The sequence below is a fragment of the Blastomyces dermatitidis genome, assembly GCF_000003525.1.
Source record: "Blastomyces dermatitidis ER-3 genomic scaffold supercont1.1, whole genome shotgun sequence".
NCBI lineage: Eukaryota > Fungi > Ascomycota > Eurotiomycetes > Onygenales > Ajellomycetaceae > Blastomyces > Blastomyces dermatitidis.
Genome location: NW_025544774.1, coordinates 3,254,660 through 3,279,821, shown reverse-complemented (window position 1 = coordinate 3,279,821; position 25,162 = coordinate 3,254,660). Strand labels below are relative to the sequence as shown.

Below are 25,162 nucleotides of genomic sequence, written 5' to 3'. Positions count from 1 at the left end.
CAAATACATCTTGAAGAACAGAAATGTCAGATCACTGACCTTTTAGAATATAGTCTCATACAATTCTCATCAAGTGTGTGAGGCTTTTCAGTTCTATTTATAAAAAAGGCAGATAAGAAGTGACAGATGTGTATTAATTATTAAGTACTTAATAAGCTTATAATTAAGAATGAATATTCACTGCTACAGATTCAACAACAGTTGAATACAGTCAGAAACACCTGATATCTCTCAAAGATTAATCTTCTCTCAGAATACTGACAGATCTGTGTAGATGAACTGTCAATTCTGTGAACTGTGTTTAATATATAATAAAGAAAGTTCAAATTTCTGATAATATTTTTTAATCTGACAAATATGCCTGTCATCTTTCAAATGATGATGAATACAATTCTTTATAAACAGAATGAAATCTCATGTCTTATATATCTCAATAACATTCTAGTCTTTTCAAACTCATACAATGAATATCTGAAGCATCTCAATGAAGTGCTTACAACTCTGACAGAGTATAAGATCTATATCAAATCAATCAAGTGTGTGTTTAAAATGAAAGAGTTGAAGTTTATAGAATATATAGTGAGTGATAACTGTATACACTTCATTTCAGAGAAATTGAATGTTATAGTGAATTAATCACAGCTGAGAAATATACATCATATACAACAGTTTCTTGAGTTGATCTCATACTATCACAGATTTATCAAGGATTTTATATGAATATCTGCATCACTCTCAGATCTCTTAAGAGAAATAGATGCAAATCTGTAAAAGAAGAAGTTTCATTCAATTATCTGAAATACTGTGTGTGAAGAGGTTTTTCTCACACTGAGAGAACATATAACAACATTCTCAGTGCTTATTCAATCAGATTGTAATAAATCTTTCTACATTGAGACAAACATATCTGAATAAGCTATCAGAGACACTCTTCTATAGATGAGTAAGAATAACAAGCTGCACTCAGTGATGTATAATGATAGAAAACTATTGAGTGCTGAGCTCAATTACTCAGTGTATGAAAAGAAATTGCTAGTGATCAAGCACATGCTGATGTTGTGAGATAGATATATCAATAACAGACATATGATAACAGTGATCACAGATCACAAAAGCCTCATCTATCTATAATTAATAATAAAACCTTTCAAACACTTAGCACATTGAATTTCAGAGTTTTAAGTGTACAATCTTCATATCAAATACTGAAAGAAATCAGACACAGTGATATCTGATATAATCAGTTATAGACTCAATTTCATGAGTGAGAGTTCTGTGAATCAGATATAAGAAATGTTCATATTAAACACACTGAGAGAATGCAAGGAATCAGAATAAGTGAACATCATGATCTCTTACTTAAAGAATAGCAAGATATTGAATAATAAGTATCTCATGAAAGTAGTAGAAGAGATGCTTCTGAACTTCAAGCTGAGAAAATTAAAAAACAATATTATGCTTTATCACAATCTAGAATACACAGAAGCTCTCTATCTAGAATCTTCATTTAGATACAACTTAGTGACTTATATGCACAAGGAATTCAGCCACTTAGAAAGCTCTGAACTCATGAGTATACTTGAATCAAGAGTATACTGGTCAAGCATGGCTGAGAACATTCAGATATATACTCACAAGTGCCTGAATTACCAGGTCATGAAAGAATCTAAGAAAGGATTAGAATGCAAGAAAGCACAACATCAGATAAAGTATATAATACAATTATTTGAACAATAGAAGATGAATCTCATAGATATATTGCTGTGAATATCAAATGAAAATCAATGAATAATCACTGCTATTAATTACACTACTAGCTGACCAGTTATGAAAGCAGTTTCAGAGATAACAGAGAAGATGATAGTGAAGTTCCTACACAATGAGATCTATATCAACTATGAAATACTGTGTGAGATTCTAACTGATAATAGTGTGAATCTCATGAAAGAAGTGATAAGGCATTTCATGAGCCAGTTACAGACAAGATATTATAGAACAACATCATATCATTCATAAACAAATGAGAAGATGAAACACTTGAATGGCATCTTAGGCAACATGCTGATAAAATATCTAGTGAGTAAGCCTACAAGACTATGAGATGAATATCTCGGACAGGTGCTATTGACCATGCAGATTTGACAGTATGCAGTCTTCAAGTGTTCATCATTCTACCTGTTGTATGAATTGCATCCACGCATTCTGACGAATGCTTCAGAAAAGGTAAGAGAGAAAGCAGTTGCAGACACAGCAGAAACAGTAGTTGCAGATACAGCAGAAACAGCAGTTGCAGATGCAGCAGGAACAGCAGTTGCAGACATAACAGTCACAAACACAGAACCAAGATTGAAAGAGATCAGCCACACATGTACAAAAGCTAATAAGTTACTTCTGAACTGAGCAATTCAATTAAAAAGAATACAAGACTCACTTATTAAGAAATTGAGTCTCAAGATGAGAAGATGAGTTCTTGTACACAATGAGAGTTCTGAGAAGTTTCAATCTAGATGATTTGAGTTATATAAAATACTCAAATCACATTCTCTGAGAACATATATATTGAAAGAATCAGAGAGATGAATCTTATACAACTTAATCAATGATTTATAACTTATGAAAGCAAAGATACAAGACCTGAGCAGATTATGATTATCTACAGTACTATTATCAGTATTGAAAAAGAAGAGACTTATAATTGAAAAGTCTCATGAAGTAAGAGAAATCATAGATACTTACAAATCAGATGATCTCACTTATTCTGATCTTTTCACAATTATAAGAAAAGAATGAGAAGAAATAAAGAAATCAGATAAACACTACACTTTAATAAGTGATGAGACTGTAGCTGATCATACAATAATACATCACAGACAGCAGACATAACATGATAAAGAGTAGTCTCAAAGCAGCAGACTTGCACATGAGTCAGATTGCAGAAGAAAAAGAAATTCAGAGTTGAATTTGACTGTTTACATCAGTTTAATTGTGAAGATCACAGAGGATGAACTATCTGAAACATCTATGAATATGTGAGATCAAGTCATCTCAATCTCTGAGAATACTCAGAGATCAGATGAGGTTAGTTTTAATGAACTGTTTACTGTAGTGATCTGAGCAGGTGAAGAGAGACAGTATAATATATAAGACAGAATCACAAAGATGAAAGCTGCTGAACCTAGTCACTGAACACTGTATTATATAGAGGTCATGTAAGAGTAGTGACTAGCAGATAAAGAAAAAGTATAAGAAAAGAGATAATGAATTGATCATCAACTGTAAAGATTAATCATAAAAGATAAATGTTATTATACACATCTCATTCATTTTTATACATTACATGTTTAATCTATTTCCAACATCACATTACCTGAAAAACATCAAAAACAAAGAAAATCTCAAAACTTGAGGTTTGTAAGGGATTCAAGAGCTGCAAGCTGCTCTTACAACAACACTGTGCATGTCTCTTATTCCTCTACTGCTCTGTATATGACATTAATATTATTTATCACAAGATTGACTGGAATGTCAATATAGAAATGTGTACATGTACATGTAGAGAAATTGAAGAAGAGTGTGAGATCTGCAGAATCAGAAGCCAGAGCAGAGAGAATAAAGATGAAAGAAACAGAAGAAGAAGAAGACACAGAATCAGATGAATGACAGTGAGAGTCACTCAGCACTGAACACTTACAACTCAGTGTGCATACAACCTTTTCTGCAGAGAAGAGAGAGAAAGTGATGAGAGAAGCTTGAGAATAGAGAGAGATAGTCTCAGTGATGTTATTATCTTTAATTAGAATAATCTCTGATATCAGAGCAACTAAGAATCATTATTAGTATATAAAAATCACAAAAGCAGAGATAATAATTATCAAATGAACATCTGCTGGTCTTAGAATTGTATGTGCAATTACAACATGCACAAGACTTCTCAGAAAGAGAGAGAGAGACACAGAGAAATGCAGAAAGCAGAACACAGTATGTGAACAGCTCATTTTCATAATAATATCTCAGACAAGGTATACAAGCCTCACATCTGTAAGTGTAAAAGAGTATGACATCTGTATTCTCATTTCTGAAAACACAGATATCTTTTGCCTGCATCACAAAGTTGAATGATAGATACTAGAGAATAGACTGATACAGATCTATTATTCTGAAGAAATTCATTAGAGTAGATATCTCTGTGATATTGAACTTTACAGTTATAAAAAGTTTCTTGATATCTGTGAACACTATGACTTCATACACAGTAAAACTTATAATGATTTCTTCTAAGAACAGAAAAATCAGTATTAGAAAGAAAAGATGAAAAAGAAAAAGACTTATAATCTCAACACTGTTGAGAAGAGAGATAATTCTCTGAGATGAATAGATAATTACTTCATTATAAATATTTAAAATGAATATAATAATCAGTGTCTGTGACTGAACTTCAGATAGTTATATTATACATCATCTTTATACAATAAATTATTCTAGAAGTCAGCAAGAAGAGTGAAAGTGTATACACTGAGAAATATGATTTATCAAGTCTACACAACATCTTCTTGAAACAGGGAGAGCTGGTAATAAAAGCAGAGATGATAAAACCAGAAGTGACAGAAGTAAGAATTGCAGGAACAGAGGTAGTAGAAGCAGGAGAATTAGACACAGGGACAAGTATAGAAGATTGAAAAGCAGCAGAGAAAGAGACAGAGAAGAGAGCAGCAGAGAAAGAAGCAGTAGAAGAGGCAAGAGAGAACACAGAAGACTCAGCCACATATAATACAGACAATTTCTTCATTATCATGTTCTTCAAGTTCTTGATCAAGAATGCAACATCAGGTTCACTATCATCAGCAGACACAGATCTGTCAACATATGAAGATTCTACACAAATAAAAACAAATATATCAGCATCTGTGTTCACACAAAATCATGTCAGAAAACACAATCAGAAACCTGCTGAAGGAAACAGTCAGAGATGTATAAGAAGATGAAGAAGATGTGTCATTCATGATAATACATTCTGATAATTATTAGAAGATAAACAAGTTCTGATCACATTTCACAACATATTACACTTACTGCTAATGAACTGTCTGATATGAGCACTACAATGACACTTGTTATGAGAACAGAGAGTCATTGCCAGAAATGCATACAATGTGATAGATGAACAGATAGAAAGAGTTGAACAGAAGAAGAAGTAGAAATCTTGAATGAGATAGTGATGTTCAATGATGATGATGATGAAGAAGGTGATTGAAGAATGAGAAAAGTTAGTGAATAAGTAATGTAATATAGTGAAAGTTTCTTTGTGAGAGTGTACACAGAATGCTAGCTGAATCAGAAATAGATTATATAATTATGAAATGCTAGTGACAAGCTAATCTGCATGAAGCTAGGGTGTACAACATGGTCATGTGAGTGTGACTGAATCTGGTGAGAGAGGATGTGATTCAGAAGAACATACAATCATTGAATAATAACGCGGCTGCTTCTGAACTACTAGCATACATGTACAAGTGTAAAGAGGCCATAGCAGCCGCTAATTAAATTAGCGTACGATATTACAATATATAAGAAGCCGGTGTACGCCTGTAATCATACGCTGGCTTAAGCAACCTTTGAATCACATGACTGAGATGCTTTGTAAGTTGATTAATTAATATTTTTATGCATTTCTCATGCTCTTCTGTAGCACTGCAGTACTAACTTCTCAGCAGACAAAGATATCAGTACTGAAGACTTCAATGATAAAGAATGAGTTTGATGAGAATATGATTATTAATGAGTAGACTCTGATCTCTCTTTTTACTTTTTCAGTAAGCTGTGACTCTATTAGAATAATAGCAGTCTGTGAGTTAATAATATCAATCTTTTTTATTAATTTTAAATATTTCTTTCTTTTCTTATTAATCACTTCAGAAATTTTACACTTGTGTAGTCTCATTAAACTTCTAAAAAACTCTTTTAAGAGAAAATAAAAGAAGAGTGCTACAGAGTCTATAAGACATCAGCTTATTATTACAAGATTATCTCTAAAAAATTCTTTAAGAAAAATAAGAAGTCTCAAGCAGTATTTCTTACTTAATGTCTCTGATATATAATAAAGTAATCTCTACTAGCTGTCTCATAGCTTGCAATCTCTTTCTCAGTATTTTTCAAATACTTAAGCAGTTCTCATGAATTCTCTGATGATGAATAATCTTCTTATTTAATAAGATATTGAAGCTTGCTATAATATATTTACTTATTCAATATTTTCTTCATAAGATATTTGATATCATTCTTGATTTCAATATTATCTGACTGAGATAGCTTCATCTCAAGATATTACTTATAGAGCTTCAAATAGAAAATATGAAAAATAGAATGAATTAATTTCAATTCTGTAAGTAATTTTAACTTATATATCTGCTTACTTATCACTCTTATTACTGAAAAAGATTCTAGTCACTACTCACTGAGCTTCTTACACAGTCTCATTATCTTGATATTCTTTATTAAAAGTAGCACTTAATTCTCTATTGAGAACTTCATTGAAAGATGTTTTTAATTATAGTATTTCATCTACTGCTTCTGAGTGTGATGAATACTTTTCACTGTCTTCTCATGAATTTTATTCAAAAGTTTCAATCTTGCTTTTACTTTTAATACTGAGAGATACTCTATTCTCTGTATCTATATAATATTCTGACTATCTATTTTATTCTTTGAAATGTCATTCATAATGTCACTGAGTAATGAAGAATTATATTCATAATAAGTATAGAAAGAAGATATCTTTAAGATTACATTCTTTGCATTATTATATATAAATTCAGTAATTAGAAGATGTTTGAGTTAATCATTCTGATAATATGAATAGAATACTCAAAGATGCTATTCTAGTGTCTGATTCTGATATTCAGTCTGATTATCAGTCTGCAGATGAAATGCAGTACTGAGAAGATATCTTATTATAAGATAATAGTAAAAAGCTGATCAGTATTTACTGATAAAGAGGAATTCTTGATCTATTATCAATGATTTTAAAGCACTGTAATTATGAATGATGATATCTAAAAACAGGTCAGTTAATTCAGAGGCTTTAATCTTTTTATAAATAAAGATATATCTGATTATCTTTGTGAAGTGATTAATAATAATCAAAATTGAGTCATATTCTTTGACTCTTATCAACTTCAGCAGATTAACTGTGAAATTCATTGATAGATTCTATCATGAGCTCTTTGAAACAGGCAGTGATATCAACTCACTATATTACTTATACTACAGAATCTTTATTCTTTGACAGATATTATAAGTTTTAACATACTCTTTGATATCTGTTCAGAGCTTGTCTTAAATATATTTATATTTTAGAAGCTTCTCAGTCTTCTCTAATCTGAAGTGCTCTGTATGAAGATTATTATGATAAATTCTCAATAACTTCTGATGCATCACTCTGCTATAAGAAATGAAGACTGAATTATTCAGCAGTAGAAGTTTACATTCTTCTAGTTATCAGTGACTTGATTTCTTAGTGACACTGCTCTGCTCAAAGTCTGTCTCTTTCAAGTTCAAACTGAATTCTTTCTTCTTTAACTTCTGAATTTAAGCTGTAGTAGAGACATCTCTCTTCTATAACTTATTAATGAATTTCAAAAGTAGTTGAGTTAAAAGATTGTAGACTGTTTTATTCTTTGTCAATTCAATGATTATAAGATATGATATGAGAAGCTTATAATCTTCAGTGTCAGTTCTCTACAGAGACTCAGGTTTTCTTTTATCTTTTATACTAAGTTATACAGCTGTCTCTTCAGCACTGTTTCTGAGCTTCAGAGAACTTCAACTCTCTGCAGTCAGCTTCTTCTGTAGTGATGATAGAGATTCTTTTATAGAATTCTTCTCTATATCAATAATATTATAATTGAGCTGTCTAGACAGTGTGTTAGTGAGATTAAGCTGATCTGAATAATATTGAATATAGAAATCATACTCTGAAAGCAGCTCTGCTCATCTGACTTGATGTTCTATCAAGCTCTTTATTATCAAGAAGTAATGCAGATTTATATGATCAGTGAGAACTTACACTAAGTACTTACTATTCTGAAGATAATGTTATCAGATCTTAAAGAATTTGACAATTACTAACATCTTCTAATCATGAGTATCATATCTTCTCTGTGTGAGTGATAACTTCTTGAAGAAGAAGATCACTGATCTTTATTCATAGTGTCTTATAGACTCTGTGAAAAAGCCTTCTCTTACAGATAATTCATTATCTATTTCTTCAGAAATGATTATTCTCTGATTCTTTCAATATTGAAAGATCTTCAGTGTCAACTGTGAAAAGATTTCACAGATTTCATTCTCAGATATATCAGTCTCACACTGACTGAGTAAGTCAGAGTTAAAGTGATTCAGTATTATAATATCTGTGAAAGCTTGTTTCAATTCTATAAACATCTATATGATATCTTAAGTGAGAGTAAATGATTCTGTTTTTCTGTCTTTTACACTTCTCTTTAACAGATCTGTTAAGAGAAGCAGTAATCTGTGAATATATATAGATAAATTATCTATAGAAATTTATAAATTCTAGAAACATCTGTATCTTATGATATATTCACAGGGCTGATCAGTTCTTAATAGCAGAGACCTGACTTCTGTTCATTGAAATGCTGTTTATCTTAATAATATAATCTAAGAAATTAATCTTCTGCATGTAGAATGAGTATTTTTCAGTGTTTATATAGAGTTAATACTGTCTTAAGTAACTCAATACTTCTTGAATATGAGTATTGTATTCTTTCTCTGTTTTTGAGAAGATTAGAATGTCATTCAAGTATACTATATAGAAGATGTTGACAAGGCCCTGCAGTGTCTCATTTATATAGATCTGGAAGATGACTGAAGTGTTATAAAAATCAAAAGATAAAATAAGATATTTAAAATTACTGTACTTAGTATGAAAAGCTGTTTTTCAAATGTTGTCTTCATTAACTCTGATTCTATAATAGATATTCTATATATTAATCTTTAAGAACATCTTTGCTTTAGATAATTGATTAATTATCTTGTTAATCAATGATAATGAATAGTGATTTTTAACTGTTATCTTATTAAGGCCTCTGTAGTCTATGTATAGATGTAGTCTATCATTCTTCTTAAGTATAAAGAGTATAGACATCTCTGTCAGACTCTTTAATAAATATATTCAGTTCTTTAATTACACTTCTTTAAGATATTTGTACAGAACATTCAATTTCTCTATAGACAAGTTGTAAAGAGATCTGTATAATACTGTTACACTGTCTTCAAGATGAATCTTATATTATATCTTGATATTAGAAAACTTTGCTGCTTCTCTTTCTGAAAAGACATTCTTAAAATCTTTAAAGAGATATTATATACATTCATCTTTAATAACAGATACTGCTGCTAATCTTGTAGTGAGAGTGATAACTTCTTCATCTGTCTTCAAGTCTCAATCATCTGCTATACAGTATATTAACTTAATCTTTTTCTCAAGATTCTTCTGATGAAACTCTTCAGATTTCTCTATCACTGTCTCTTTATTAGTGAGACAGTACTGTCATATCTGAGTGACTCAGTTAATAAGAGAATTGTTTTCTCTCAATCATAGAAGATCTAGAATGATGTTCTCATCTATAATGTTAACTGTATAAAGAAGCAGACTGCTCTTCTTAAAGATTTCTTCTAAGTCTGTGATCACACACTTTGCTTGAATTATGTTAAAATAGTAGTATTTTATTTCATTTATAAATTTTATATAGTCTGATGAATCTATCTTCTTTCAATTCTTTATCAAAGAAAAGAAATAGAATATGAAGTTAATATCTACTCTAAAGTTGAGTAGGTATCTTACTAGTATCTTCTCATTCAGAGTATATATTGTAATTGTAACATGAACTTAGAGATATGAGAATTATTAATTCTTTTCTTTCTCTTCTTTATCTTCTGCAGATATATTTGTCAGAAGAGAACTTAACTTTGAGAAGATATCTTCTTAGTTTCTTCTCTTCTTTGACTTCTTATAATTACTGATATAGTAATTATCAGCTCTACAGTTAAAACAGAAATCTTTATTAAATCTTTTTTAATATTTCTTTACAGTGAGTGAAGAATCAGAATACTTAGAATTCTTCTTTACTTTCTCTATACTGAAGCTGTCATGACACTGTTTAGATTCTGTTATTGATTACTTAGAAGAGATCTTATTAGCCTTTTTCTCAGAGAATTGATTATTCAAATAGATTCAGAAAGTCAGGTTAACAAGCTCAGTGTAATTAATTAATAAACTCTGATACTGTGATATTATTATCTGTATCTTATAAATCAGCTTTGTGAGATAAAGCTGTGTTTTTAATTGATTCAAATTATCAGTTAATTTCTTTCAATATTCTTCAAATCTTATATTAAAATTAAAAGAATTCTCATTATTTTATTAATATAATGAGTTGAACTACTGCATCACTGTGAAGCTGCAGTTACAGTAATCTTTGATTTAATTCAGTAGAAAGTTCTTGAATTCTTCTCAAGTTATAACAGTATTGATACACTTAAGCTCTCTCTTCTTGATAACTCAAGTAGTTGCAGAGATGTCTTCAAGAAGATTGACAGTGTATATTACTTATATCTTATAAGTATTATACTGGCTCAGATTAAGGCAGAATTTCTGTTCAAGAGTATGAGTAAAGCTGTGAAATTCAGATAAGATGTTTCTCTTATATCTTGAAAAATCTCTGATCTTAATCTCTCTATCTTCATAATAGATGTAGATGTGTAGAGGCTGTAACAGTGATAGAGCAGTTGAAGAGCTCATACTAAAATATGCAGTGAGTTCAGAAATCTCAGATTTCTGCTAAAGTAGAGATGTACACACTCTAGAAAATGATGTAATATTTTCTTCAGAGAGTGAGATTGAGTCAGTTTCAGTGCAGATATATGAGATCATATCAGTCTGTTAAAGCTTGACTGATTTAAATGTATAATTAAATTGAGTGATTTGAATTGTAATATAACAGAACTGAAGTAATGACTAGTCAGCAGTATTATATAGAGATAGTTATTTGAGAAGCTGTATAAGTGAGCTTAACTATCTTACTTGAATAGTGAGCTTGTAGATTACAGAGTTATTGCAAGAATATCACAGATATAATACTTAGTATACTAAGAAGATTGTATAAGATATATAGTAACTCTTATATATATTTCAGTAGAAGAAAAAATGAATCACTGACTTCTTTGATAAGAAGTCAGCATCTAGCTATTCTATATAGACAATGAGTGAATACTCTTCTCTCATTTCATAAGTGAGAATAGCTGAAGTGATACCTCAGCAGCGTCTCATTGCCAAGGAAGAGTAATCTGCTGATCTTATATAGAAGCAGGGTTCTCATATTCATTAATCAGATCTTTCTATGATATATCTGAATGATATCATAGAGTGGTTGGAAACCGGTTCGAATGGCCTGTGGGATGGATGGAATCATCCGCATGGAAGCGATGAGCCGTGTGAAACCGCAACGGGGCCTTGGCGCGGCCGGGAGCGTGACAATATATAGAAGAAGAAATTCACAAATATTTAAAGTATAAGAAGAATTAAGTATGAGCTTATTAATATTTACAATAAACTGAAAAGTGACTATCTCAGAGACTTATAAGCTGAGTAATATAATTATAAAAGAATAGTCTGACAAGTTTAATAATAAATATAAAGACTCAGTTAAAAATATCAGTGAGATATTAGATAATGTAAAGAGCTTAAATAATTAAAATAATAATAGCTAAGTAAGTAAGAAGACTTATATAAGACTTAAAATTACAAGACTTTAGTATAAGATTAAGTAAATGAAGATTAGTAGAGATGAGATTTTTATAAATAATAAAATAAAAGTGAATTTAATAGAATATCTTTAATAAAAAGAGAAAATATCTATTATAATAAAAGTTCTTAAAGAATTCAGAAGTTAAGTAAGACTTATTAAAAGATTAATAATTCTCACTAAATTTATTAACTATCTAATATGAAGAGAGAAAATTCTTCTAACTATAAAGTAGTCTAAAACTGATAATATTCTTAAAGATAATAGTCTTGATAAGAATATTATTATAAATATATAATATTTCTAAAAAGAATACAATTTTTAATTATATAATTATATATGATCTGTAATTGCTCTGCAGACTAAGACTTATTTTATTATACTTAAGAAATTCAAGTTATCTACGAGTGTATAAGTAACTGGATTCAACAACCGCTCCACCACGAACTCGCTTGATTTTTCGAATAAGAACCCGCTGATAGATCCATTGAAAAGCCCTCGATCATACAAGCATTTTGACCCCATCGCCGACTGCATACCCCGTGTGGTGGTGGAGTTATCCAGCCAAATGTGAACCAGACATCGTTCGAAACTCCTGTGTGGGATTATCCCCCATTCTCCCCTATCACACCACAACCCCGGGCCAAATTGCCATACAAATTGTAAGATGAAGAGACCTAGCCATATGCACCAATCTTCTTGATTTTGGAAGATCTCTAATCTGTAGTTGTGAAGATATCTGAGAAGTGACCTCTGCGAAAACCCTGTCCATCTTTGATGTTTTAAAACATCAACATCAAGTCTCACTCTCATACCACTCTTTCTAATCTGGCTCATCTCTGACAGAAAAATACAAAAAGATACCTCAGTGATAATATCAAGCATATAATTAACAGTCACTTCTGAAGTGCAATCTCTGCAGTCTGTCTTCAGTGTATCTAGACATTAATATCAAGTCTCACTCTTATATCACTTCTCTCAATCTGGCTTATCTCTGATAGAAAAGTATAAAAAGATATCTTAGCAACTGTACTCAATACATAATCAGCAGATATAATAACTATAAAATCAGTATATCTCAAGATCTGACTGAGCCTTTGATCTCTGCACAGTGAGATATATTAAATCTACTTTTAATATCTCAATATTCAATAGATTCTGTAAGAGATTGAGAACAGCAATACTAGATTTCTATTGAATTTAAGAATTAACTCTATATTAATATAATCATTGACAAAGTCTTCTATTTTAAGATATAAATAATTAGTTTCTCTACATTCTGTTGATAATATTTACATTATTATATAGAAACAGACTTATATTCTCTATAATATTAAGACTCTGAAGAGAGAAAGTCTTGATAGAGAGTATATAGTAGTGTATATCTTAGCAGTTTCTATCTCATTCTTCTGCAGCAGTTAATGTAAAAAAAAAAAAAGATTTTAGAAATAGTTTTTTACTTCTCTTGAAAAAGTAAGATGTTTTTCTCTGAGTTTTATATAATATTTAAATAAAGAATTAAAAACAGAGTTATTTTCTATTATAATTTTATATTCTTTTAAGTAAGAATTACTTTTTCAGTGACTGAAGAGCTTTCATTAATACTCAATTCTTTTTTACACTCTTTATTAACTGATTTGAGTTGCACACTTATTGTTTGAGAAGAATTGAATAATTTAGAATAAAATTAAATAGTGTTAATCAATTTCTCTATAAAAAATTGATTTATTTTTTATTAGTTTTTCTCTTAAAAACTGTCATATTATCTGATTTATTATTAATTAATATCATACTTTTTCTCACTGTATCTTAAGAAAGAGATTATAAAGATTTTATTAATTTATCTTAAAAATTAATTTTAGTTTATTAAATTCTCTTTAAAAATCTAATCAAGTTACTGAACTAGTGTGAAAAAAATCAGATATTTTATATACAAAAGTCTGTTATTCTTCTTTTGAAATAGTCTGATCAACTTTTCAATTGAAAACAGACTTAGAAATCTCTTAATTGAAATAGTCTGATCAACTTTTCAATTTAAAAGAGTTTAATAAATATCTCAATTGAATTAATCTGATTAACTTTTCATTGAGTAAGAATAATGAGTTCAAAAGTACACTCAGTTAATATGAAAAAGAATGCTTTCTTAAATACTCTTTCTAAGATTGAAATTCTGAAGAGAAGAAAGAAAGAAGAAATAGAGAAATAACAAGTTCTTGAAATATAGAAACTTGAAAAAGTAAGTAAAATTCTTGAAAAGCAGTGTCTGAGTGAGATAAATGAAGAAGTTCTGTTAATTCTTCATACTCAGACTAGACAACTACAGAAAGTGATCAAGTTCAAACTTGAAATTTCAAATACAGTTTAAAAAACTTTGAAAATTTCTAATATAATCACTGACTCTTCAGTTTACTCTTCTTTCTTTTCTACTTCTTCTTCTTCTTCTTCTTTAAATTAGAAGAAAACATATGCTCAAGCAGCTGAATCTGCTATCTCTAAATCTGCTATCTCTAAATCTGCTATCTCAAAATCTGCTCAAAATTCTGAGAAAACTGAGAAGAATACTACTAATACTTCTATTGATAGAAGAGTGAAGAAAAAAATGTAAAAAGAGAAAAATCTTCAAATCTTCAGAAATAGAAGACTTATTTTCAAAGTCTTAAATCAGAACATATTACAGAGAAATAAGCTAAACTCAAACCTCATTTTCAGAATTAGAAATGAAATCAATCAGCAGTTCTTTTCTCAGTTAATAACTGATATTAAAGTTCAAAAATCAGTTATAGCTTTAATTGAGTTATTCTTCTTTAAAAACTTCATTATTCTGATCACAATGTCTGAATTCAGTGCAGAATTTCTTATTCAGAATGAGAATCTCTGAAAGTTAGCAGTAGAATCTCTGTTAAATATAATAATTCTATCTGAGAGAGATGAAAAGTGAGATAAATTCATTCTTTATAATATTTCAGTTGAAATCTTTGACTGTGAGAAAGAAATACTACTTCTTAAAAATAAATTGAAAGAATACAATTCTATTCAACTGAGAAAAGAGTCTGTATAACTTAATTTAATTAAGTTCAGATAGAGTAGAAGAAATGTCTCTGTTCTAATATATACAAAGATACTTGAATAATCAAGAATCTCTGAAGTAAGAGTAGCAGGTTTGAAAATAAGAGTTCATGAATATAAAGACTCAAGAATGAATCTCAAAGCTTAAATACAGTGTTTAAACTATCAAAGATATAAATACTTTACAATCTCTTATTTCAGAGACTTAAAATATGCATTCTATACTAGAGATTATAAAACTAGTAAGTATAAATATGAAACATGCTTAAAAAGAGATGAAATATGTTAATATACTCTGCTTAAGTGCTTCAATTGTAAAGAAAAATATATATCTAGCTCAAAAGAATGTGTATTTACTTCAAGAACTCAGAAGAACTGAAGAAAAGATAAAGCTCAAAGTGAATCTAAAATAGAAGAGAAAAGTCAAGCTAGTAAATCTACAACTGCAAGCTCAAAAAGAAGAAATTCTTAACTATTTAGATCTTAAAACTTCAACTCTTCAGCTAAGTGTAAATAGAATTTGAATTCTCAAACTTCTGTTAAGATTAGAGAATTGAGAAATGACTCTGATAATAAACTAGATATAATATAAGCAGTTGAGATTTCTACTTTTTAAAATAGTTATAATCTACTATCTGATGATAGAAATTAGATTCTACTCTATCTCTACTCTCTCTTAGTATGAATATACAACAAAAACTAATAAAAAAAGTTTAAAAACTCTTTAAAAATCACATTTATTCAAAATAATGTGAATAGAAACTTAAATTGTATTTATTCTTATCTTCAGATTATATTTGAATAAAAAGTTGACTTTGTACTTCTTCAAGAATCAAACTTTGATACTGAGTAAAAGTACATTATTTCTCATTCAAGCTATTACTGGTTTCTTTCTGAAAAATCTGAGATAAAATCAAGAGTAGTGATCTATGAGAGAAAAAGATCAAGATATTAATTTAACTTAAGATTTGATATTATATCTGACTCTGATATTCTAGTGAGTGATATTATAGATAAAGAGAATGAGTTTGATACTATTCAACTTATAAATATCTATAATGAAAAGTCATTGAAAGAAAACAACAATATCTGAATAATTGATAGAGAATTTTTGAATATAACTCTTTTATAAAACTCTATAATTGCAGAAGACTTCAATACACATCATCTCTGATAAAACTCAGAGTGCATAAGAGTAGTAAGAGCAGATAAACTGATTGAATGAACTTTTAAATATTTAATAGATTTAGTTAACAAGTCTGATTAATAAACATTCTTTAGAAAAGATATGAAACAGAAATCTATTATAGATCTAACTTTCATATCATAAAATCTAATTGAAAAAAGACTTATAAACTGATTTATTAATTCAAATGAAACCTCAGAATCAGATCATGAGATCATTCAATTTGATATTAAACTGAGTGAAAAATAAAGAAGTGAAAATCCTCTTCTCTCTAATTAGTATAACTTTGAAAAAGCTGATTGAAAAGCAGTTAAAGAAAGAGTAAAACAGCTGAAATCTAAAAGACAGAGTGAGCTTTATTGAAATCAAAGTCAAGATATCTCAAATGAAATACTTAAGAATAGAGTAAAGCTGATTACATCTATTCTTCTAATAAGTATTGAAGATAATATTTCAAAGAAAAAGTCTTCTGAGTTTTTCAAACCTTGATGAAATGAGAATATCACTTCTAAAAGAAAGCAATTAGTCACTGCTAAGAGAGAGTGAAAGAATAACTTAATATCTGATGAAGAGTTCAAAGCTATTCAAAATGAATATTTTTCAGATATTAAAAAAGTTAAAACAGATTGCTGAAACAAATTTCTTGAAGAAGTATAAGAAAAAGAAGTTTTTAAAGTCTTCAACTATACTAAAACAAGAAGTGTAGCAAAGCTTTCAATCTTAGAATATAAATTTCAGAATAAATTGTATACAGCAAACTCTTTTGAGAAAAAATATCAAGCTTTTATAAGAATTCTCTTTTAAAACTCATCACATTTAGAAGAGAAGAATATGTCATTTCATGAATATATTGATGAAAATAACTGAGAATGATCTGAGCTTGCATGTAATGAACTAGAGTCAGTAATATTCTCAAGTTCAATTAAAACTGCTACAGGACCTGATTCAATTAATCATTTAATTATTCAAAACATATATTTCTACTTGAAAAATGAATATTTTAAGCTCTTTTTCAATCTCTTAAGAAATGATTATTATTCTGAATGCTGTAGAGAAGCTACTGAAGTAATTCTTATAAAATCTAATAGAAAAGCTTCAGTTTCTAAGTTATATAGAGTAATATCTCTATTGAACTGTTTGAGAAAAGTTCTAGAAAAGATAATAGTTACTAGATTATCTTTTATAAGCTCTATTAGTAATTCTCTTCTATTTAATGAATAAATGAGAGATAGAAAACAATGTGCTGTAATTAATACTGTTCTCTCAGTTATTCATGATATTTAAGTAGTAAAGTATGAAGACCTGATCTCAACTGCAGTTTTTATTGATATAAAAGATGCATTTAATCATGTTTCAAAGTCTAAGATGATTCAAACTTTGAAGATGTTAAAACTATCACTTTCTCTAATAAAATGAGTTGATTATTTCATGTTTAAAAGAATTATACAACTATTCTTTGATGGAAGAAAATAAGATAAAAGTAAGATAAAAATAGAAGTATCATAAGAATCTTCAATCTCATCTGTTTTATTTACAATATACACTGCATATTTATTCAAGAATAGAGAGATGAAAATAGTGAGATTTTCAAGTTATATAGATGATATTGATCTACTCTACAGTTCAAAGACAATCAAAGAGAATTTAAAAGTGATTGAGAAAGCAGTAAAGAAAATCTTTGTTAGAGCAGATATCAATCTAATTCAATTTAATATAAATAAAACTGAGTTAATTCACTTTTTTTTCAGATTTAATAAGAAAGAACTAAGTCTAACTCTTCTGAATAAAGAGATTAAACCCAGTTTGAATATTAAATAACTAGAAGTATGATTAAACTTCAAGTTGAATTTTAAATATTATATTCAACAAAGAATCATCAAGACAGAGAGACTACTGAATAGTATAATCAGACTATTAAATACTGAGAGAGATCTATTATTTCAGGCTATGAGACAGTTATACATAGTCTGTATTATCTCAGTAGCTGATTATGAAGTTCAAGTTTAATGAAATAATCAAGATAACTTCACTGAACTGTTTCAAAGTCTATAAAACAGAGCTTTGAGAAGAATTCTGAAAGCATTCAAATCATCTTCTATTAAAGCAATGAAAATTGAAGCCTCAATTTCATCTTCTACTATTCAATTTGAAAAGACCTGTATGAACTATGCTCTGAGAGTCATAAAGATGAGCTTAAATCATATAATCAGAGAAAGAGTCTCTTCATTTTCATCAGTTAACTCAGAAAATGAACTGAATTGAAATAGATTTCTTGATTGAAATGAGAATAATACTTTAAAGAAAATGCTCTCTCAACTGTATAAACTATGTTCACTTATTAAGAATCAATTTTCTTCATTAAATGTCAAGAAAATTGATTATGAGAAGATATCTCTCTGAAGAGAAAAGCTGAAATCTCTCATAGACTTATAAATAAGTGAACTATCTAAAGAGAGAGAATATAAATAGTATTTGAAGAAGATCTCTACAATCAATATAAAAGACTCTATTCTGATTTACTCAGATGGCTCAAAAAATGAGAATTTAAATAGATTAGATATAGACATTGCTTATACTGAAGATAATATCAATTTTATCTCAGATTTCTGAAATTTAGACTGTGAATCTGAAGTCTTTGATGCTGAACTATTTGTAATAGTGAAAGCTTTCAAACTCATTGAAATAAAATCTTATAAAAGAGAAAATAGTTTGAAAGAGATATGAATATTCTCTGATAGTCAAGCTACTTTAAAAAGACTTAGAAATAGTCAGATTTATAATAGTCAAATGAATCTTGAACTGATTTTAAACTCTGTTTTGAAAATTCAAAAGAGAAGAACATCTAAACTGATAATTTATCTGCATTGAGTTCCTGCTCATATGAATATTCATGACAATGAATTGACTGATTCAGCTGTAAAAAAGAGTTCAGAATTAAGTAGATCTATTCAAAAAACAGTGTTCTGATCTTTTATAAAGAGAAAGATAAAAGAATCTTATTTAAATAAGTGAAATGAAAGCTGACAGAAATAAAAGAAGAGCATACATTATTCAAGATTTGAGATAAAATCAAAGTGAAAATCTTGTTCAATTAAATGCAAAAAGAAAATATTCTTATTTATAATTCAGCTAAAACTAGAACATGATTATTTTAAATTCTATATATAAAGATTTGATAATAGATTTGATTCAACAGAGTGCTCATACTGCAATATAAATGAGAATTCAGAGTATATTATAATACATTGTACATTATACAATAGTCTCAGAGTCAGATTAAAGAAGAAGTATGATTTAAATCAATTAAATTTAAGATTCTTATTCTCAACTGAGACAGAACTTCAATACTTAATAGACTTTCTATCAGAAACTCAAGCAGCTATAAGAAAATGACTCAACTCAGAAGTATCTGAATATGAAGAGATGAAAATTGATTAGATATAGTCTGTTAAAACAGCTATACACTATCTTTTAATAATTTTATTTTGTTATAGTCTCTCTTTACTATACTTGTTTCTTTCTATTCTTTTCTATCTATCTATTTAATATGTCTATCTTTAAGACTATGTTCTCTTTTCCTTTGTCATGATATTTTCAAATGGTTTCAAAGTATTAAAAGGTGTTGAAATACTGTAATTTGTAAACAGTTTTTGTATTCTGAGCTGGAATTTTCTGATTTTGCATATTTGAAATTGATAAGTGTATAATAGTTGACTCTATAGATATAGGAAAAACCCTGAGAACTAAAGATTCTCAGGTAGATATCATAGTCTCTGACTGCATACATCTATAATTGAAGAAGAATAATAATAATAATTAAGTTATCTACTTATACTTTATAAACTATTATAGAGAATAACTTTTCTGAGAGATTTACTATCTATAGAATTTATCTATTTAAGAAGCTGATTAGTATAACTGTTAAGTTAAAAGACTCAGATTATATTTTCATTGAATGTCTGATTATTATAAGAACTAATTATATCTGTCTAAAATATAAGATTCTGAATATTATATTTTTCAACAGACTGCTTATAGAAGTTAACAGAGATTGAGTCTTATTCATAAGAAATTAAATGAATTAAATTAACAAAGATAATACTTAACTCTTAGAGAATAATTTTATAAATCTGTACTATAATATTCTTTTGCAGCTCTCTGCTGTGAATAAAGTAAATACTGATATATCTAGAAATTCTACCAACAATATACAAGATAAGAATAAGAAAGATAAGAATAAAGAGAAAGATAATAATAAGAATAAGAACACTGAATTCAAATCTGAATATAGAGATAATGACATAAGAATCTGCTATTATTGTCAAAAGATTAATTATATTCAGACTGACTATTGAAAGAAATACTCTAAGAAACATTCTTTAAATTCAAATTTCAACATCAATAGAAACAAGAATAAAGATAAGAATGTGAAGAATACAGATACTACTTCTATTCACAGTATTATAAAGTAAGTATTTTGTATCAAGAAAAAGATCTATATAAGTAATCAGACAGGAAAAGATAATTGAATTCTAGACTCTGAATTAAGCACTTATATCACATCTTACAGAGACCTTGTTGTGATAAAACCTCAGAAGATGAAAGTGATGTTGAAAATAGTAGACAGAATGATAATTTCTGCTACAGCTATAGAAGATACAAAGATTTCAGTAAAAGAGACAGATATATTATTAAATAATACCTGCTATATTCTGAAGTTAGAAGTGAGTCTCATGAGTTTTGAAAAACTTATATATCAGAGCTATACATATAAGTAACTAATCTATAGAAATACTTATTCAATCTTACTAATCTCTTCTGACAAGATGTTCAGTTTTACTGCTAAATTAAGTGATAAGAACATCTACATTCTGAAAAAACAATCAATGACTAGAGACTTGATTCAATTTATAATAGTAAATGATGAATTTAAATCTGTGAAAATTCTACAGTCTGCAGAGAAAAAGAATTCCCTGCTAGCATTACTTAATAAGAATATCAAGATTATTGAACATATGATATTATAATAGCATTAAAAGTTTGATCATCTCAATTCTGTGAATATCACTAAATTGACAGCAGATTCATGACTAGAAATGAAAATTAAGAGTGACAGAGCTTTACTGTTCTGCAAGACCTGTGTACAGATAAAAATGATATATTTAACATTTATATCAATGATAAGAAATGTCAAACCTGCAATGAAATTCTTTATAAATCTTGCAGATGATGACTGTACACTATATAATAAAGTCAATCTCTCTACTCAGAAAGAAGCTAATTATTGAATAAGTATTACAGATAATGCTTCACACTACAGATGAATTATTCTTACAATATCAAAGAGTGAGATTACTACATGTTTGATAATCTTTATTAATGAAATTGAGGTTACTACTCAATATTGAATTGAAATCCTACACTGAGATGATGAAGAAGAGTTTAAAAGTCAAGATCTTAAGACCTACTGTCAGAGTAAAGAAATAGTGTATGAAATGACTACATCTGATACATCATAATTAAATAACTCAGTAAAACACATAAATTAAATAGTTGCAGAGAAGATAAGAAGCCTGCTATTTAATAATGAGCTGATGAAAGAGCTCTGAGATAAGGTAACACAAGCTGCAGTTATAATGATAAACACATTCTCAATATCAACAAAGATATTTGAATATAAGAAAGAAACACTACTTATATCTTTCAAAGCTTGAACTGAGATGCAATCTTCTGTTCATTGAATACAGAGATAAGGGTGAAAGATCTACAAGAAGGATTTGAAAGTGTTAAATAAACTCACAGATAGAACTGATGACAAGAAATAATAGCTGATTGAATATCAAGAATTATATTAATATCATGTATGAGATTCTGTTGTATGTTGTCTTGAGATTGTATAAAATGTCATATTTAATGAAGCTCTTAACATGAGTGTAAATACATCTGTAAATACAGTGAGAGACTTCAATGAATTGTCTAATAAATTGAATATTCTGAATGTCAGAGAAGAATGACAGCACTACTTATTATAATATCTAGTGAAGAAAAAGTCAGATATTTTGAAGATGATTATTAATAAAGACTTAGAGAGTGTAATTGATTCAATCTATCATCTAGATAATGAGACACAGCTTATTATAAATGAAGAGTCTGAAGACTCTATTAATAAGAATAATTCTGTTCTAAGTATTCTGACAGACTGATCAACTACACTGATAAAAGTCAAGAGAAGTTCAGACTGAAACTATTGATATAAGATAATGAAAAAGAAGATTAAGATATTTGAATAGAAGAAGATATATATTATTATTAAGAACATCTCAGAAATGAATATTCTTATAGATAAATAAATATATAATTGAAAATTCAATAATAAGAGAGAAATCATTTGTTTTAGAGCTTGCTGAGTGATTAGAGAGTTCTTATAACAGCAGAGTATTCATTATATAAGATTATATACTGCAGTGATATCAAAGTCTATATTATATAGTGTATTTGTGGAAGGTGTAGAGCTTGTGTGATTGAAAGGTTGCTAGCTTGTGGAAAGTTATATGGTGGAAGGATTAGTAAGCCAGATCACGTGACCTGACACCCCCACTCACCAGAGTAACTATACATGATGCTATATACAAAATTCGCCTTCAAATCAAGTACAGGTACAAAAAATGACTGGAAAATGTGAAGTAATGAAAAACCAGTCATGATATACATTGTTTTTTATCCCTCTATCTCTCTATCTTCTTTATATTCTCTTTTCAACATGTATATTTCAAACAGTTGACCTCTTTAACACAGGCCTTGTAATAATACTTCTATTTCATGGAAGCTTTGGCGCATGTGAGGTTTTTCAGGATCAGGAGTGCAGTGATCTCGGGATCAGTGAGTAGGTCTTCAAGACTGTCCCTCACTGAAGCTTCCCTCACTGTAGTGATATCCCTTGTAGATGTCGGAGGATCATCTGATTCAACTGTGAATTCTGAGGAGTTCAGTGTATTCTGCACTAAAAGAGTAGATATTCTTGCGGAGATATCATAGTCAATCCACCAATTATTAGTGGGTATGAGAAATAATGGACACTCAAGTCGAATTTTCTCATCAATGAATAGATTATCAATTGATGGATCAGGAATCGCTGCAGTCTCTTGACAGGCCGCAGTGGGTAGGCCTGGTGTCGCTGAAGGAATCGCCGCAGCCGCTTTACGGGCCGCATTGGATAGGACCTTCAGGTTGTGTGGAGTAGTTGATATCGATGGATCAGCAAGATGGAGGTCCTCCTGGAAGATGACGTCCTTTGATATGTATAAACGCCCGTTGAAAGGATCCTTGTGGGGTTCCACAAAACAGGCTGACACATTGATAACCTCTGTGAGGTTTGTCATCTGATAGGTCTCTGAACCATCTGTAATGAATAGTTGAGTCTCACTCTCACTATTGTTCTTTTCCTTCTTTTCTTTGAATTCCTTTATCCTTGCAGCATTGTAGATCCTTCAATTATCTGGAGCACTGTCTGGATTGATCAATCAACAGGTGCCAAAGTGAGATCTCTCACAATCAGGACATGTAGGTGGATTTCCCGATCCCCGATGGTTTCAGAAGCCCCCTTGTGAACTGCCACAACCACGTCCAGTACGGCCTCCACAGGCCGGATTCGATGTATTGTTGCTGGTAGTCGTTGTGGCTGTTGTAGCTGTTGTAGCTGTTGTAGCTGTTGTAGCTGAGTTGGCCGCAGAATCTATATTCTGCAGGTTCTTTTTATCTTTTGAAGGATCAAGCCGCGAACGGATTTCCTCCATGAGAAGATCAACATCCAATACCACAGCTGTGGATTTGAAATCCTGTATCTCCTCTATCTTCTTTTGAACATAATTCCTCCAATTGTTGGGTAGAACTGAGTAGAAGGTATCAAATATCCACGCATCTGAGGGGGAAGCATTCAACATCTTCAATTTTGTGATGGCGGACCGGAACTTATCAAAGAATGTGTGTAGATTGGTGACCTGTGTGCCACCAAGAGACATGAATTCCAGAACTGCCTCATGGTGTAACTGCATTTTGAGGACAGAGTATTCCTGTTCAATTGCATTCCATAGGGTATAAGTGATCTGATTTTCATCATATTTGGAGAAACATGATCTGACACCTGCATCCAAGGAGTTTGAGATGAATGTGTAGAGTCACCGGTTTCTGACATCTCAGAATGATGCTCATTCATCATCTCTTTGTAGAGGGTTCTGAGTCTGTTATTTCTCTATCATATATCAACACTGTGCATCAACCAGTTTCAATTTCATGAAGATACTTTATGTGATGTAATTGAATGTGTCAGTTAGACTGTTTGATCTCACAGTATTCTTGATATCTTCCTTGAATTGAGAGATTGTCTTGTCAACACAGCTATTCAGTTTATAAAGATTGAATTTCAACCTTTCACTGAGATTAGAATTCCATGTGACTGTTGATGTGGTAGCAGAATGATTGTTGACATTCTGTGATTAAACTGTGAAGAATGAGAATCTCTGTTGATGAAGTTTTTTCAGTTATAGTTTGAGTTCTAAGACTCTTTGCTTTCTCTTGTTCATCTCAAGCATTATCTTGAGATACTTCATCTGTTGGTCTGATATTGCCTTGTCTGAACAGTAGATATCTGAGTGTTCAATATTCTCATCAAGAGAACCAGCTTTATCAAGCTATTGAGTAGATTGAAAGGCTGGCCTGACTGTGTCAGAAGCTGTATTCAAACCAGCTTTGAATTAAGAGAGTGTTACAGGGTGTTCTTCAATGAAGCTTTTAAAGACTTCAGAAGAATGTTCACTGACAGAGTATAAGTGTGAAGAATCATCATCATCAACTGCAACTGATTCAGTGAAAAGAATGTGAGATTGTGAATGTATGTGTGAGTGTGATCATATTGAATCTGTCATCTTGATATTCCTTTATTGAATCCTTGTCAATATCATTCTCTTTTCTTGCTTTTTTTTTGTAAATGTGATGTGTTTTCTGCAAGCCTCTTTTTTTTAAGTGAGCAGTAGTATTATTGATCATCAAGATCTCAAACACATTAATACTGATAGAATAAGACAATTTTAAC

General features: G+C 29.6%; 2 protein-coding genes across 2 annotated transcripts; both read right to left on the bottom strand.

Moving 5' to 3' along the window:
* Window positions 1–22,886: 22,886 nt before the first annotated feature.
* Window positions 22,887–23,453, bottom strand: BDCG_16128 (uncharacterized protein; the record flags this gene model as incomplete). The annotated part of the gene is made up of 1 exon (XM_045425390.1): window positions 22,887–23,453. The coding sequence occupies one exon, from the start codon at window positions 23,451–23,453 to the stop codon at window positions 22,887–22,889; it is 567 nt and encodes a 188-aa protein (XP_045279151.1).
* Window positions 23,454–23,600: 147 nt separating this feature from the next.
* Window positions 23,601–24,125, bottom strand: BDCG_16127 (uncharacterized protein; the record flags this gene model as incomplete). Its single annotated transcript, XM_045425389.1, has 1 exon — window positions 23,601–24,125. One exon carries the CDS (start codon window positions 24,123–24,125, stop codon window positions 23,664–23,666), a length of 462 nt encoding a protein of 153 aa, XP_045279150.1. The 3' UTR covers window positions 23,601–23,663.
* Between the last annotated feature and the right edge of the window lie 1,037 nt (window positions 24,126–25,162).